Source organism: Chiloscyllium plagiosum, chromosome 9 (genome assembly GCF_004010195.1).
Source record: "Chiloscyllium plagiosum isolate BGI_BamShark_2017 chromosome 9, ASM401019v2, whole genome shotgun sequence".
NCBI classification, from domain to species: domain Eukaryota; kingdom Metazoa; phylum Chordata; class Chondrichthyes; order Orectolobiformes; family Hemiscylliidae; genus Chiloscyllium; species Chiloscyllium plagiosum.
The window spans coordinates 19,572,934-19,590,025 of record NC_057718.1 but is presented as its reverse complement, the minus strand read 5'-3'; the positions used below and the strand labels follow the sequence as shown (position 1 = coordinate 19,590,025).

The window sequence follows — 17,092 nt, the reverse complement described above, 5'->3', positions numbered from 1 at the left end:
GTGTGAGTGGCTGTGTGTGTATGCGAGTGGGTGTGTGTGTGACTGTATGTGAGTGGCTATGTGTGTGTATCTGTATGTGTGTGACTGTATATGAGTGGCTGTGTGTGTGTCTGTATGTAAGTGGCTGTGTGTGTGTGTCTGTGTGTGAGTGGCCATATGTGTGTTTATGAATGCGAGTGGCTGTGTGTATCTATGTGTGAGTGGCAATGTGTGTGTGTCTTTGTGTGTGGCTGTGTGTGTATATCTATGTATGAGTGGCTATGTGTGTGTATCTGTATGTGTGTGACTGTATATGAGTGGCTGTGTGTGTGTCTGTATGTAAGTGGCTGTGTGTGTGTGTCTGTGTGTGAGTGGCCATATGTGTGTTTATGAATGCGAGTGGCTGTGTGTATCTATGTGTGAGTGGCAATGTGTGTGTGTCTTTGTGTGTGGCTGTGTGTGTATATCTATGTATGAGTGGCTATGTGTGTGTATCTGTATGTGAGTGGTTGTGTGTGTGTCTGTATGCGAGTGGGTGTGTGTGACCGTATGCGAGTAGCTGTGTGTGTGTCTGTACGTGTTTCTCCTGATTCTGTGGAAAAGGGCAGTTCTAACTCCAGATCTTCTTTGAGCCTGACGTCATGTCTGCTTGAGATTGGATGGTAGGACTGTGACTCGAAACTCCCTCCCCTCCCCCTCCAAAAAAAACTTTTTAAAGACTTTCAATCTGTTCAAACTAATATATTTTACAACCATCGCGATACCATCTAACATCTGCTCCAGTGTGTGTGTGTGAGAGAGTGTGTGAGTGAGTGAATGTGTCTTATTTATTTGTGCTGAGTGTTTCCCTTCAGCTATATTTTTCTTAATTTGTAAAGTTATCTGTTGCTGGAGACATCTGGCAACCAGCGTGTTTTTTTTGTTCTATATATAAAGATAATAGATATTTATATATATAACAAGCCGCCTTTAGAAATCCACCGAGAGAAGGGGGCCAGTTCACTGTTAAAAGACACTGCAGAGGAATACGTTTTGACTGGAGTGCGAGTCCTCTTAAGGAACAAGCTTGTATCAACATGGAGTGGGTGAGGTACAGCGTTTTGGTGTGGCTACTCTCCGTCTTGCAGCCGCACCAAGTGTGCCCTGAGAAGAGGAATCTCAGGAGGATCACTTACGTGCTTCACTCGGGCAAGTCTCACGGCCGGGGCAGTGTCTTTGCTTTCGGTACCAGGCACCGTGCTCCCTCCTCTTATACAGTCAGGGCGCAGGGCTCGGCTCCAGTGCTGGAGGTGAAAACCACTTACAGGAGGAGCTCGCCCCAGGTCAGGACCCGGCGGATGGGCCAGGCGAGCCAGCACGTCCAGCAGCAGCAGCAGCAGCAGCACATCGCTCAGTTCCATCCACACCAGTACTACCAGCAGCAGTCCATTAGACACCCTGTGCACTACCAAAAACAACAGCTTAACGGGTAAGGAGAACTCCCTTGAACTTTGCGCCAGATCATTGCTGGCTGTATCCCTTCCCATGACCTTCTAGTCCATTTCTGGACATCACTTAAACCCTCAGCCACATAACATCACCAAAGAAATATTTCGGTTTGACACCTCCTAATATTTTATTTTATTCCCCTTCAAGATAAATCGAATGAGTTTAAACCCTTTATAATACCAAACACTTGTTTTTTTTAACAATATAACCAACGATTGTCTTGATTATTTACAATATGTTGGGGAACATGAAGCTACCTGCAATGAAACTTTAACCCAAGAACAAAATTCACTTGAGAACAGTGATGTGTTGCAATGCAGAGAAACTCCTGACAGCAGTGAAGTTTCAAAAACTCCCTAATTACTTTCTTCCTGTAAAAAAAGTGATTCCAACTTGAATCCTTGTCCACAGCTCTCTGCACACAGTGGGGGATTCAGGTGACTGTGGTGCAGTCTGCCATGCGTAGGAAGCATTTCCTCATGGGTACCAAACCATCACTAATGTTTGCGTACAAACCCTGAGAACATGATCTCTTTGAAAAGAGAGAGGAGGCACCTTCATTCCACGAAGGGGGCCCTTTGTTATTCTGGGCAATATTTCCTTTGTGGCTGGGTGGAAGCTTTTGACAGGTTGTATGTTACTGTTAAGAATCTTGATCCTGGGAATTTATTTTATTCCATCACAGGATGTCGGCTGGGCCATTCTTAACTGCCCTTCAAGAAGGCAGTGGTGAGCTGCCTTCCTGAACTGTTGTAGTCCTTGTGATGTAGGTGCACCCTACTCAGTTTCCAAGGTTTAATGCAGGTTTTGATACAGTGAAGGGCTAGCGATATATTTCCATGTCGGACTGTGGCTTGAAGGGGAATTTGCAGGTGTTCCCATGTTTCACTGTCCTTGTCCTTCAAGGGGGTGGGGAGGCTAGAAGTTTGGAAGGTGCTGTCAAAGGAGGCTTGGTGAGTTGTTTACTAGAGAGAGACCTTGAGCCTGCGTTTATATCACGGGGAAGTTACTGCTTGCCAATCTTGGGTCAACTCTCACTCCAACTGATCGACTGTAGCTAAGCAAAGTCAGCACTGAACTCCTGTGTCACTATTGATGAATGGCTTCCCCCGCTCCCTTAAAACACAGAAACAGTTTCCTGTCAATACTTTAATAAAACCGTAGGAAATTTTAAAACAAATATTCATGAGTGGGGGGTTTGTTTTAAAACTGAAACCGTATCTCATTTTCTTCTTTTGTTAACTTCAGCTGTTGCCTGCAGGGTTTGAACAGACACTAATTTTTTTATGGGATAGTTTGATGGATAGTTTACTGTCAGATAAGTATTTTATTAGTCTACATCTTCCTTTTCTCTCCAGTAAATGTGTCATGTTATGATTTGCAGAGTTAACGTTTGTGGCGGTCAGTGCTGTCATGGATGGGCCCAAGCTCCTGGCTCTCAAAGATGCACCAAGCGTAAGTGATTTGTATTGCATGACAAAAAGTCTTTCTTGTGTTGGCAAGTTGAGCTTTGTTCAGAGATCTTAAATCTAAAGATTCACCAGACAATAGCAGCATCGGCACCAAATCACCCTTTGAGCTGTCACATCGGACCATAATCCCATGTCACCTCACTGTTGATTTGCACCAGTCAATTATCTCCTTGCTATCCTCTCACCTGCCTCAGCTCATCTGCTGCTGGAACCCCAAAACACTCTTGATAATTTCATTGCTATCGCTCGACCTGACTATTCCAACACACTCCTGGCCAGCCTCCCATTGTTCTTCCTGCATAAATTTCTCAGGATGTGAGCTTCGCTGGCTGGGCCAGTCTTCATTACATGTCCCGAATGGCTTTTTCTGAAGATTGTGGTGAGCTGCCCTCTTGAACTGTTACAGTCCTTGAGGACTAGGGACACTCATAGCACTGGTAGGGATGGAGTACCAGGATTTGGACCTATCAGCAGTGAAGGAACGGCAATGTAATCCCCAGTCAGGAAGGTGCAAGACTTGGAGGGGAACTTGCAGAGGGTGGTATTTCCCATGTATCTGTTGCCCTGGTTCTTCTAAATGGGAGTGATTGTGAGTTTGGAAGGTGCTGTCCAAAGAGACTTTGTGAGTAGCTGCAGTGCAACTTGTCGATGAAATACACGCTGCTGCTGTGAGTTGGTGCTGAAGGGAGTGAATGCTGAAATTAATGGATGGGTTGCCAAACCAGCAGGCTGCTTTGTCGAGCAATGCTAAAAACTGCACTGATCCAGGAAAGTGGAAATATTTCATCACACTCATGACTTGTCTCTGGTAGATGGTGGCCAGGCATTGGAGAGTGAAGTTTTGAATTAATCTCCTCAGAGTTCCTAGCTTCTAATCTGGTGGCCACATTATTATTATAGCCATATCTACCCACGTCTTAATTTATGTCAAATTCTAATCACTCATCATTTTGTGTTTGCTAACTAACTTTGGCTTCAACTACGGTTTGAAATCCCTATTCTAGACTTCAATATCTCAATGGCCTTACCCCTCCTTATCTGTGTAACCTTCTGACAACTGTAACCCTCTGAGATATCTGGACCTCTCTAATTCTAGCCACATGAGCACTCCCAAATTTCACTGCTGCACTGTTGATCCCTGGGGCTTACATTCTGGAATTCCCTTCCTAACCTCTTTGTCTCCCTAATGTCTCTCTTTAATCAAGTCTTTGCTCTTGTGACACCATATTGTCTATCCAAGTGTTGTTTGGTAAAATTGTTAAAAAGTGGCTTTGAAGTTTTATTGTCCTGAATTGTTACATAAATGAAACGTCGTAATGGTATCTGACCCCAACTCCCAAACTGGTACATACTGGAAGCAAAGGGGAACTCACTGTTGGCTGGAGAGTCAATGAGAGTGGTATCTGACCCCAACTCCCAAACTGGTACATACTGGAAGCAAAGGGGAACTCACTGTTGGCTGGAGAGTCAATGAGAGACTAGTGTGGCACCTCTAGGGTAAAGCTACCAAATATGTGTTTGTGTGTGTGTCTGTGTGTGAGAGTGGTATGCCTGAGTGTCCGTGTGTGTATGCGTCTGTTTGTGTGTGTCTGTGTGTGAGAGTGATGTGTCTGTGTGTGTGTGTGTTTATGTGTATGTGTCGGTTTGTGTGCGTCTGTGTGTGAGAGTGCTGTGTCTGTGTGTCCATGTGTGTATGTGTATGTGTCTGTTTGTGTGTGTCTGTGTGTATGTGTCTGTTTCTGTGTGTGTGTGTCTGTGTCTGTCTGTTTGCTGTGTGTGTATATGTGGTGAGCAGCATGGGCAGGGAATGAAGCTCACAACGGGCCATCCCTTTGTCCCAATGCAGGTCTATTGTTCTAGCACTGAGTCCTTTTAAACAATGAAACCTTCTCCAGGGAGCCTTATGCTCCCCACAAGAGGTTGCTTGTCATGTTCCTTGATAAATTCCAGCAATGGCACAGTGGGATCCTGAAGGGGGCATTAATTGCTCCCCATTGGCCTCTGGTGGTGGCGGAGTGGGAAGGCTTTCTGTCATGTACTTTATCAGTACAGACATGAAAAAGTCTAAGAATGTTCTCTCCTGATTAAGTACCCCGTTCCCCTACTGTGGCCAACAAACTGACCACTGAAGGGGCATTAAGCCACCCTGTGTCACCATCTGAACAAAAATGATAGTCTCAAGCTCCAAAGTGCCCCTCCTTACCTCTTGTGCCACACCTGGCCTCTGTTGCTGTACTCTGAGCCAGATGTTAGTCCGTGAAATGGCAAAGGGAGTGAGTTTCAGGTTGGAGTTCCAAGAGGGGCAGAGAGGTCTTGTTCACTCAGCAAGCGGCCGGGCCATCAAAAGTGGTAGGAATCTGCATGCGGAATTAATTTACCATGCAAGTACAATGCTGTAAAACCACTATTGAAAACTGAAACCCAGTGGGCTGGAGAGGGGAAGCTGGGAGCTTGCCTCTGTCTCTGAATCATGTGTTTCCTGAAAAAGAGGCGTGTTTCCAGGTGAGGGCCGGCTGGAACTGCAGCTGCAATGGGCTCTCTCTCTCCCACACGTGAAATAGCTCCTCCCGTTCATCAATAGAACGACAAGTGAACCAAAAGCATTCAGAAGAGCTGATGCACGGGATCTGTGAGTTCATCAATGACGCCTCCACCATCACATCCTGAGCTCGAGAGTGCAGCAGCGAAAGTTTTCTGAATCTTTTAAACTGCTGTGATGGAAATGAGTTCTACACATCCATTCCCCTTTTCTGTAATCCTGTGGAGATCACTTGGATGCTGCTTTCATTTTAATGAAACGCCCATGTGACATGTTGGTCATTACCAGCCACCCAGGTGCTAAAGGGGGACATTGATGCTGGCAGACTTATTAAACTGGGGGAAGGGGAATGATTGGCTGAATGATGAGGTCAGATACAATGCTGGGACTCTCTGGAATAATATTGAGTGAATTGTAACATCGGTGTGTGTCCCTGCAACTCCCAGCCTTTTATATGTAGCTATCCAGTAACAATCTATAGCTTATTTTGAAATATTTTTATTGATCGGGATTTCAGTCCTGACGATTCTACTGTGTACTATGACTCCCAAACCCTTCACTAATGGAGTAAAGGGTTGAATTGATGATTCACTTCTGAGGTGAGAGGGCATCTCTCAGGAAATCCTGGGGTCAGTCCCAATGACATTTCTACCCATCAACTCTGATGGATGAAGCATTGTGGGGGATGAGCTCACAATACTTCAGTGTGGATGAGACTCCTTGGCAGGAGCTGACCTCTGTAAAATTAACCTGTTATTATACACACAGTTCAAATTATCATTGATAATGACTCAGCATGTGAATATTGTGTTAGAGATGAACACTGAATGAAGAGAATTAGAAGATGCAGCAGTAAAATAACAACATGCATAACATTTCAATGATTTTATTGTATGTGAGGCTTTTTAAGATGCTCTAAGTAACATGAAAGAGGTTATGTAAATGGGTGTTTCTTCTCTCTCTGACTTTCTCTGTCCGTCTCAATATACCTCCATGCTTCAATATATTTCTCTCTCAGTCAATCTGCTTCTCTGTTTCTTTGTCTGTCTCTATCACAGCCTGTGTTAGTTTCTCTCTGTCCCTCTCTGACTCGAATCTTTTGTTTCTTCTGTTTCATTCTGTGTGTGTGTGTGTCTCTTTCTATGTCACCATCCCTCTGACAGTGTCTCTGCCTTTCTTTGACTCACTCCTTGTTTATCTTAGCAATAATTTTCCCAGCGACTACAATGGCTTCAAATTAAAGTATGTCCAACATGAAGGCTTAGCTAGCAGGTAAAATGATTAAATTTCTCAAATTAAGAGCACCATAAATTGCTTAGGTGGCAACAATATTCCTTTAATCTATTATGCCAGATCAGTGAAGGTAAAAAATTCTTTATTGACTCCCTTACTTAGTGATGTCTGCTGGGGCCAAAGTTCACCATTACTGTGCTGTTTTATGTACAGAAAATTGGTGCAATGCTGAAAGATTTAAGAGTGGGTTTGCCTCACACCTAATTTGCACAGGCCACCTCAATAAGAATGGGCCTCATTTCAGTGCTGAAATGAGGGTCCTGCCCTTATTTCCTGGAAATTCACTTAAACTAGTTAGATCTTGCACTGCTCAAGCTGCAACTAGTCTCTCATGTTCTTCAATGGTCTCAGCAGCGATTATTAAAGAGACTGGTGGACTGAGGGTAAGTTTTGTTTGACTTACTGTGGAGCCAGGACTGCCCTTCCTGTCTTCATGCAAGCTGCTACTGGCCTGTGCTGACACATTCTGTGGCCTTAACCCTCTCAACTCCCAAGTAAACTTGTGGACTGACTCCCAACACTGAGCCAGACAAATTTCCCATGCTCAGCTCATTAGCCGCTGTAAGGAGCCCAGTGCCCCTGGATTTATCCCAGTGGGGCCTGACTTTGCCTGAAGGCCCACACTTGGGCCTCCATCTTCTCCCCGGTGAAATGAGCGTGCTGTCTTTTTGGCCCCCTTTATCAGGCACTTTTCAGCTTCACCAACACCGAGCGTGATCAAGATCTCACCTTATTGCACTGTGACTGAGAGCACTGCAGGTGACATGGGTTTCAGGTGTTAGCAGCCTGTTTTTACACCCTGCCCAGTTTTAGTGGAGAAACATGCTGCCAGTTCACTATCACCCATTTTGTGCAGACCACTTCACCTTCCCTCCCCCTCTAGATCCCCCTGTGCGGTTCTCATGCATTTGTGTGCACTGCTGTTGCCATGGCAAGTCTCTGAAAATAAAAGGTGTTTTTATTCCTAATTAGTAAACCACATTTCTATTGCAGCATAACAACTGGTTGACTTTACAGGATAAAAATCAGAAGATTTAATTGTCAGCCAGCTGTACTTTTTCAAAACACTATTGTGTTTATGGCTGAAATTTAAGGGAATACACAATCTTCAAGTCAGGGACAATTGTTTTATAAGTAGCAGATAGGTAAATGATAGAAGGTTTTTATTTCATAAATTTTGGAATACATTCATTTGTGCTTGCCATGGTGTCGGGTCCAAAACAGGACCTTGAATTAAGTTACCACTAGGTGGCATTCTTAGTGAGTATTTCAGGACTGGAAGAAACAGTGACGACTCCAATGCATTCTTTTGATGAGGTGATTACTTTGTGACTATATGTCAGTCACAGAGGAAAAAGGTGAACATTCTCCAAAGCAATAAATTTACTTAATATAAAGAGGTTTAATTTACTATGTCCAAGTGACCTGCAGGTAAAATGAATACAGGTAGAGAATGCAATATTCCTTAAGTCAGGCTTGAAAAGCTGTGGACAATGCCTCTATTTGTCTTTCAGAATATCAGAGTACTTATGGCCAAGACTAATAACAATCGTGATATCCCAATCTCCCTGAGACATTCAATAATAAATGAGCAGCCCTTTGGATTTAAAGCTTGTTATTTAAAGTGCACTCATTTCTAACACTGCAGTTTGCACTAGGACCCAGTGTTGGGTGTGAGCCAAATATTGCATCCAAAATATCACCTATTTCATTGATGTCAAGTTAAACCTATGTGGTGATTGTGACAGCTGTGCCTCAGTTGGAATCATATCTCTAAGGCAGAAGGTTGTATGTTTAAGTCCCATTCCAGCCCTTGCAACGCAAAACTAAAGGCTGAAACTTCAGCGGAGTGCTGCAGGGTTGGAAATGGCACCTTTCCGAAACGATATGGATTTGAGATCCATTCACGTGGACGCTATTTGAAGAAGAACACAGCAGTTATCACCAGTGCAGTGCACAGGCCTAACATCTATCCTTCAGCCAACACCACAAAAAGCTGGCTATTTTATTCATTGTCAGGAGATCTAAACCTGCACACTGAGATTAGGGTGATGTCATTCGTAAAACATGTAGTTACATTATCCCAGTGAAATATAAATCTGAAACTCCACCTACCCTGTACTGACTGACTCATTGCTTCAGCCAATGTAAATGGCTTTGAAAGGTTAACATCCAAATAAGGCTGGAAAGTACACTATAATGAGGAGACTTGGAGGGGAAAGCTTGGAATGATACACATGTAGGAGTAACTGATTCCACTAATGACAGATGGAATTTATATTTCAATTTCCCATTCAAATAAAAAGGCTGGGTTTCAAATGGGTCACACACATTAATATTTGATTTGTCCATTGGCATCTCCTGTCTGGAAGATTTTTGTTTCAGAAAGTGCTTTTGTACCATTGTTCTTCTTCCATTAGCATTGTGTAGGCCTGTTGTCCATTCTGGGTGGACAATCTAAAAAAATCGGAGATTGGCATAATTTTGTTTAAAAACACAATTTTTAAACTGACACTTTCCAAAAATTGCCATTTGAACACTTTCCAATGAAATAAAAAAAAAATACACCTCAGCTAGAGGTGGACAACTGATGGAAATAAACAGAGAAAATTAGTGTGAGAATTAAAATTGCAAAGTTCACTTATTATAGTGTCTCTTAGCACATGTTTTGGTGACATTGCTTTTTCAACTTGGCAAAGCAAGAAAGTACCTTCTCTAAATGAAATAGTGAATGAAATCTGATCGCACTGCTGTTTAGTTTCTATTATCTTAGGATCAAATTAACTCTGGGGAGTACTTTCACTTTAATACACTTTTAATCTCCCTCCCTTTTTCCTTTATGTCTGACAAAGGAAGATATATTTGTTACCTGCCAGAAAATACTGTCTGTGGAGCAAGCTACCATAGGTGCCCATTCATGTCTGTGCTCCCTGTGTTCTGTAATATACAACAACACCTTGTGTTTATATAGTGCCTTTAACATTCTGAAATGTCTTGAGGCACCTCCCAGGATCATTATAAAGCATGTCTTCAAGCCACGTGAGATACTTGGTCAAATAATTATCAAAGAGAGATGTTTTAAGGAATGTCTTAAAACAGGAAAGAGAGGTAGAGAGGTGGAGATATGTGGGAGGGAGCGCCAGAAATTGAGCCCTAGGCAACTGAAGACATGGTCACTAATGCTGGAAATGCACAAGATGCCAGAATTAGAGGAGTTCAGACATCTCAGAGGTTTTGGGAGTGGAGGGAATTACAGAGTTAGGGAGAGGCGAAGCCATGGAGGAATGTAGAAATAAAATCGGAATTGGAAAGGCAAGGCGTTGTTCGACCAGGAGTCAGGGTAGGCCATGAAGCACAGGGTGACAGGGAAATGGGACTTGCTGAGAGTTAAGACAAGGACACTATAGCTTGAGATGACCTGACATTTACAGAGGGTGGAATATGGGACTCAAACCAGGAGTACATTGGGATAATCCATTCCAGAGATAACAGAGGTCTGCTTGAGGATTTCAACAGTAAGTGAGCTGTGATGGGGTGGATGTTGGGTGGTGTTGTAGAGGTGGGAATGGACAGTCACAGTGATAAAATGGAAATGAGTTTGGGAGCTCAACTTGGAATCGAATGTAACATCATTGTTGTGAAGAGACTGGCTAAGTGTTAGGTTGTTGCCTGGGAGACAGATGGAATTGGTTAGCTAGCGAGGAGAGACAATGGCTTCAGTCTTTCCAGGTTTTAAATGGAGAAAATTTGCATGTGATCCAGTGGATGTCCATTCCGTTCAGCTGAAGCTGCCTCTTCAGATCAGCCTGAGAGCTGCTTATCCACCTCCTTCCTGTGGAAAGGAAAAAAACTTAACCATCACAAATTCATAGTAATCAACAAATTAATCAACAGGGGGGGTGAGAATGTGTTTTACACAGTGAGTTACGATGATTAAAAGATGGAAGCAGATTCTGTAATAGCATTCAAACGGAAATTGGATGAATGCTTAAAGGGGAGATGTTTACACAGCCATGATGAAAATTGAAGGGAGTGGGACTCCAAAAGGTAAAGCTATGGTGGGTCGAGTGGCCTCCTTCTGTGCTGCACCATTCTATATCCCTATGATTCGTATTAAGTCTTTAGGTTAAACATTATCTAGTGCAATGGACAATTATTTGGGAGCCTGGCTATTTAAGACAAGTAATTGTTACATTATTTTAGTTGGCAGCCATGTTAAAGGAAAGTGATTAACTTATGGCATCTTATCACACCCCTCTAATCATCCTAAAATCTGGTGGTTATCTTGAAGGGAATTACTGTCGGTGTGAAGTGCAGGTACTGATCTCTGAAACTATATGCTAAGCTTTGATGGTAAAACTGTTTCAAAGGCAAAGGCACTAACCTGGGTTAATTGTACTCCAGTAGAAGTGAGAGTCAGTGAGTACACTGGTTCATGTTTGCTAAGTATTTTCTATTCAGACTGAGGGTAAACTGGGGGTCACGTTTTGTGATGAGTGCTGTGCTCTTAATATGGTGAATAGAATAGCCATATTAGCATAGAAAAGGCTTAGTGGGTTGCTGGAGTGACGTGCTGGGTCAGAGACAGTAGGACACTAATTTGTGCTAGTGTTTGCTCACAGAACCAGCTTCCACACAAAGTTGTGGGGCGGACGGAGTGGCTATGGTGGGTTTGGAAGAGACCAGTTGCCTGTGTAGTGCAAAGGCCTGTCTGTAGTAAAAGGAACAAAAGATTGGGAGACAACCCAGTTGTCCATAAAGAGACTGCTTTCACCAGCAGTGTTAAGAATGTGTTGGGAACATCCCACTGATTTCCATAATAGGAATGGTGTGGGGAGGCAAGAGATAGGAGAAGATAAAGTAGGGATGAGCTGAGGAATAAACAGGTAAGCAGAACAATTAGCATCATAAAGAATTATATGTGTCCTAATGATACTTGTACTGAAAACATTCAATGCTGGAGATCACAGCAAGTCAGATAGCATCCATGGAGAGAGAGAGCAAGCTAACGTTGTGAGTTTAGATGGCTCTTCATCAGAGCTGAAGGGAAGTGTGGAGGGATAAATAGACAAAGTCTTTTCCCTGGGGTGGGGGAGTCCAGAACGAGAGGGCATAGGTTTAGGGTGAGAGTGGAAAGATAGAAAAGAGACCTAAGGGGCAACCTTTTCATGCAGTGGGTGGGACGTGTATGGAATGAGCTGCCAGAGGATGTGGTGGAGGCTGGTACAATTGCAACATTTAAAAGGCGTCTGGATGGGTATATGAATAGGAAGGTTTGGAAGGGTATGGGCCGAGTGCTGTCAGGTGGGACTAGATTGGGTTGGGATATCTGGTCGGTATGGACGAGTTGGACTGAAGGGTCTGTTTCCATGCTGTGCCTTTCTATGACTGTGTTCAGAGGGGTAGTGAGTGTAAGGTGCTGATGGAGAAAAGATGTTAGTAGTTTGTATTAAGTGATCGGAATGTGAGATTGGCAGAACAATGGTATGTCTCCTACTAGACTTGAAAGGACAATAACTGGGATGGGGGAGGGGATCACATAACAGCTAAAAGAAAGGAAAGAAATGGTACACAATTTAAAGATGTTGAACTCAATATTAAGTCAAGAAAGCTGCAAAGTGCCCAGTTTGAAAATGAGATGTTGTTCCTCCAGTTTGCGCGGTGATTCAATGGAACACTGCAGCATACCGAGGACAGGCATGCTAGCCGGACACTGGGTTAAAATGACCGGGCACGGAAAGGTCAGGGTCATGCTTGCACACAGACCAGAGGTATTCTGTAAAGTCGTCTCCCAGTCTGCGCTTGGTTTCTCCATTGTACAGTAGGCCCCATTGCAGCAAATACAATACACAAGATTGGAAGAGGTACAGGTGAAATGCTGTTTAGGCCCTTGGATGGTGAGCAAGGAGGAGGTGAAGGGGCAGGTGTTGCACCTTCTGCAGTTACATGGGAAGATGCTGTGGGAAGGCGGTGTAGTGTTGGTGATTGAGGAACGGACTAGGGTGTTTTGGAGGAAACGATCCCTGCAAATCCAGACAGGACAAGTGAGGGGAAGATGTGTTTGGTGGTGGCATTCTGCTAGAGTTGGCTGAGAATAATTACTTTGAATGTGGAAACTAGTGGGATGACAAGTGAGGATAAGGGGGTCCCAATCACATTGTTGGGAGTGATAGGAACCAGCACCCTACACCCACTACCCTCCCACCTCCCCACCCCCTACCCCAAACTATTGCATAAATGCTGCCCCCTCTACACTTCACTTCAGCTCTGAGGAAGAGTCATTTAGATTCAAATTGTTAGTTTTCTCTCTGTGTTGATGCTGCCTGCCTCTCTGTGATCTCCTGCAGTTTTTGTTTTCAGTTCAGATTCCAGCATCTGCAGTAATTCGCTCCTACCCTAGTGAGACGTCTTCACTTTACTTTCAAGATGTAACCTGTTTTGAAGCCTCACATCAATTTAAAAGAATTTGAGATTTGTCTCACTTCCTTTTGATCATAAAATCTCTTGTCCCTGATGTTGATAGTTCACCATTAGCTAAATCTTTCTCTGTTATGAAAACTCTCTTGTATTTGATCAGACCTCTTCCCATCTAAACCTGATCAGAGGGGTAAACACAACTGCTTCTAAAGTTCATATCAGCGGTAACTACTTAACAACCATACTAAATGCATAACAACATGTGGTAACTTGTTGATGTTTGACAACCATAAATAGCTGTGTCTTTATTTAACTTGTTAGTAATAGAAGCAGTCTAGGCAACAGCATTTTTTGTTTCTTGGTCATGTGGGACTGGATTGCACCTCTGACTTTCAGCTTGTCCTTACTTTCCCTCCAATACCAGCATGAATGCTATACAGGAGGTCCAGTTTCGGAAGTGATGAAGGCTTGCAAAAGGATTAACAGGAAGGAGGGTCAGTGACTAGAGCACACAGGCTGAAGATCAGGATTTGAGCTTTTTGGGAAAAAGTATCAGAGGATAAGGAGAAAATAAGGAGTGATGTGGCTATAGGGAAATGGCAAGGATATGGGATGAACTGGGAATCTCTTTCAAGAGACTTGAGAGTCCAAATGGCCACCTTTAATAACAGAAAAACAGAATATTACAGATGCTAGAGATTGAAGAAATAAGCAGAAAGAGTTGGAGAAACTCGACAGGTCAGAGAGAGAAACAGAGCTAACGTTACAAATCTGAATGCTGCTTTGTTAGAATTCATGGGCCAACACCTCTGCGTTGTGTGATTTGATGAATTCAGAATTTATTTTCTTTAGTATAACAATACTGTGGAAAACTTAGATGAACTTAAATGGGAATGTGAATTTCTAGCCATCCGATTTGTTCGTCAACTGCACAAATAATTTCTGCAGTTTCCTTTGTGGTAAATATTCTGAGCTCCTCCGTGAAACTATATAGCATAAGCAGAATATGTGACGTTGGTGTGGGCATGGAAGGAATTCCACTCTTCCCCTGGCTAGTATCATCTACTTGCAGCTTTGTTGCTCTCTGGTTATATAATAAATTCTTGAAAGCCACTCATCAAGCAACTTCTGTTCTGAATCCCATGGTGACATAAAACGTGTCCAAGATTATTTCCTGCTGTTTCCATTCCATCTGGAAACTTACTTGGGACATCTGAATGGCAGAAATGTCAGATATATAGCAGGCTGTATATCTCCAAAAGACGCCCACAAATGCAAGTCTGTGATTTTCAGGATGTTAGGCTTACCTGGGTTACTGTCCATGCAAAAAGACTGTTAATCTCATTGATACATATAGGATTCTTAAGGGGCTTGATGGGGTAAGTACTGAGAGGTTGTTTCTCCTCATGGGAGAGTCGAGAATCAGAGGGCATTGTCTCAGGATAAAGGGGTGCCAATTTAAGATAAGAGATGTTAAACCAATTTCCATTTGGATAGACATTAAAGGTTCCCCTGGTAATGAAGAGCAAAGGCCTTACTCCTGGTGTCCTGGCCAATATTTATCACTTAACAAGCATCACAAAAAACAGATGATCAGGTTATTATCACATTGCTGCTTGAGTGCATTGACTCCTGTGTTTCCTACATTATGCTTCAAAGGCCCTTCATTTGCTGTAAAGCATCTTGAAATGGACAGTGGTTGTCTGAGGCACTATACAAATGCAACATTTATCCTTTTTCACATCGGCCAGTATGTTTGGGAGCAAGGTGCCTGAGGAGTGCTCCTCCTAATGACTTTTATGTTAAACCACCTCTCTTCGCCACCCCCCCTCCACATCGCCTGAATTGGCCACTTGTGTCATTCAGTTAGTGTGACTCTGCTGTGGAGATGAAGCAACTGGTCTGAGTAATGTGTGGACCCACTCCCTTGTAGTCAGCATGGAGCAAGTTCCAGTGTAAAATAACCACAGCTAAGAGCTAGCAAGAGTGGCACTGACCATCAATACTACTGGACCTGTATAAAGATCTGAGCAAATATTGCTACTTTTTCAACAAGAATAGACCTCTCCTCTGCTTCAGTTTCCTCTTAATTTCTGGCCCTGTTTTACAATAAGTAGTAATTAAACCTCCATCTGGCGAAGGATTTTTGAGGTTTTGAGAGTCAACACATGTTCATACTTATTAATAACAAACTTCCTTTGCACCTTTTTCGGGGCCTTGATTGTTTGACATGGGTAGTTCAGAAAGGAATAGTTCAGCTCTAATTTAAATGTATCACCATAAACTTCCTCTGCACAAACAAGGGAGAGACAAAAAGAAGCTATCCTCAAGCACAGCAGCAACTTATTATGGTATTCTGGGGCTAGTCTGAATCCTCATTGCGAATAATCTTACTTTTCCACTGATTCAGGAATTTCTAATGAAAAGATAGACACTGAGTATTTATAAGGCTGAGGAATCATGTCTACTGAAGGTAACAGCTGATCACTATCATGCAACACCTCTTGGAAGCACTCTACCCAGGCACTGAGAGGAATCCCTTTGGAATTATTTGGGACACAACACTAGATCCATTTTTAACAAAGTTCTGGTTAAAGTGGTCCAACATCTTCAAAAAAAATTGAATGTGTAGATTTGACATCTTTGTGGGATAGCTACCACTTTAAATGTTTCCAAATTTCCATATTTGAAAGTGCTAATGATTACATTGACATACCCTGGATGGTCACTAAGATTCAAATCTTGATTTTTGATCTTCAGAATACTACCTTTTGCCATGGTGTGTCTGTGTGGATGTACAATCAGTTCTTCTTTAATGTGATGGTTTATGAAACCCCGCATGATAGAAAAATCATGGTTTAGAAACAACACTTAAAATGTGACGATGTTAGCACGTTACAGCCAATACATGTTTTAAAAGTTTGCACTTTAGAAACAGTGTCCCCAATTCATTAATCATGTTACAGTGAATTCGCGTTAACAAAACATGTGTTATAGCAGAATGACCTGTATCTGACAAGGGACATGTTCACCCTGTGCTAGCCTCACAGCTCAGTCACTGTTAGAGACAGATTGGGGGTCATGTTTCCCACATTGCCATTTTAACCGAGGAGTCACTGTTTCAAAATAAGGAGTTCTTCTGTCTGAAACAGAGATAAGGGTAAATATTTTTCTCACATGGGTTCTTAAGCCTTTGGAACTCTTCTTCAAAATGCAGTGGAAGCAGAGTTTGAATATTTTTTAAAGCAGAGAGAGATAGATTTTTGATGTCCAAGGGGGATGGAAGGTACAACAGGGGTAAGTGCAAATGTGGAATATTCCAATCAGTCTTGATATTATTGAAGGAGGAGCAGGCCTGAACAAACAATCATGCTCGTAATGTAGTTGTTGATAGGTGACCCTGCTCTGTCCTACTTATCAGGAGGGATTTAAAATTGAATTGAATTGAATTGAGTGTGCTTTATTGTCACATGTACTCAAATGAGTATGTGAAAAGTCTACTAGTCACCACTTATGGCACCAACTAGGTACAGATTCTTCAGTACAGGTTCTTAGGAAATAAATTTGAAAATTAGAAAAATAAGAAGTTGAGAATAATGGAGCTTCCAACTCAGTCCATGCCAGCACCGAACCTACAGTTCACGCTGGGTGTTGAATCACTGGAAGTCCACACTGAGGCCATGCCAGGCTGAGAGACTGCCATGGGGAGAAAGTGAGGTCTGCAGATGCTGGAGATCAGAGATGGAAATGTGTTGCTGGAAAAGCGCAGCAGGTCAGGCAGCATCTAAGGAACAGGAGAATCGACGTTTCGGGCATTAGCCCTTCTTCAGGAATGAGGAAAGTTGGTCCAGCAGGCTAAGATAAAAGATAGGGAGGAGGGACTTGGGGGAGGGGCGTCGGAAAT

General features: G+C 42.9%; 1 protein-coding gene across 6 annotated transcripts in view; it reads left to right on the top strand.

Annotated features, from left to right (window-relative positions):
* The first annotated feature begins 743 nt into the window (after nt 1-743).
* The window catches only part of ltbp1 (latent transforming growth factor beta binding protein 1), a 339,046-nt gene continuing 322,697 nt past the window's right edge, over nt 744-17,092 (top strand). For 2 of the 6 annotated variants that reach the window (XM_043695510.1, XM_043695509.1), the window contains exons 1-2: nt 744-1,447; nt 2,852-2,922. In XM_043695510.1, the coding sequence (XP_043551445.1) occupies nt 1,056-1,447; nt 2,852-2,922 (463 nt within the window). In that variant the 5' untranslated portion in view covers nt 744-1,055. The remainder of the gene's footprint in view (nt 1,448-2,851; nt 2,923-17,092) is intronic. The other 4 variants (XM_043695511.1, XM_043695513.1, XM_043695512.1 and 1 more) reach the window with 3 other exon arrangements.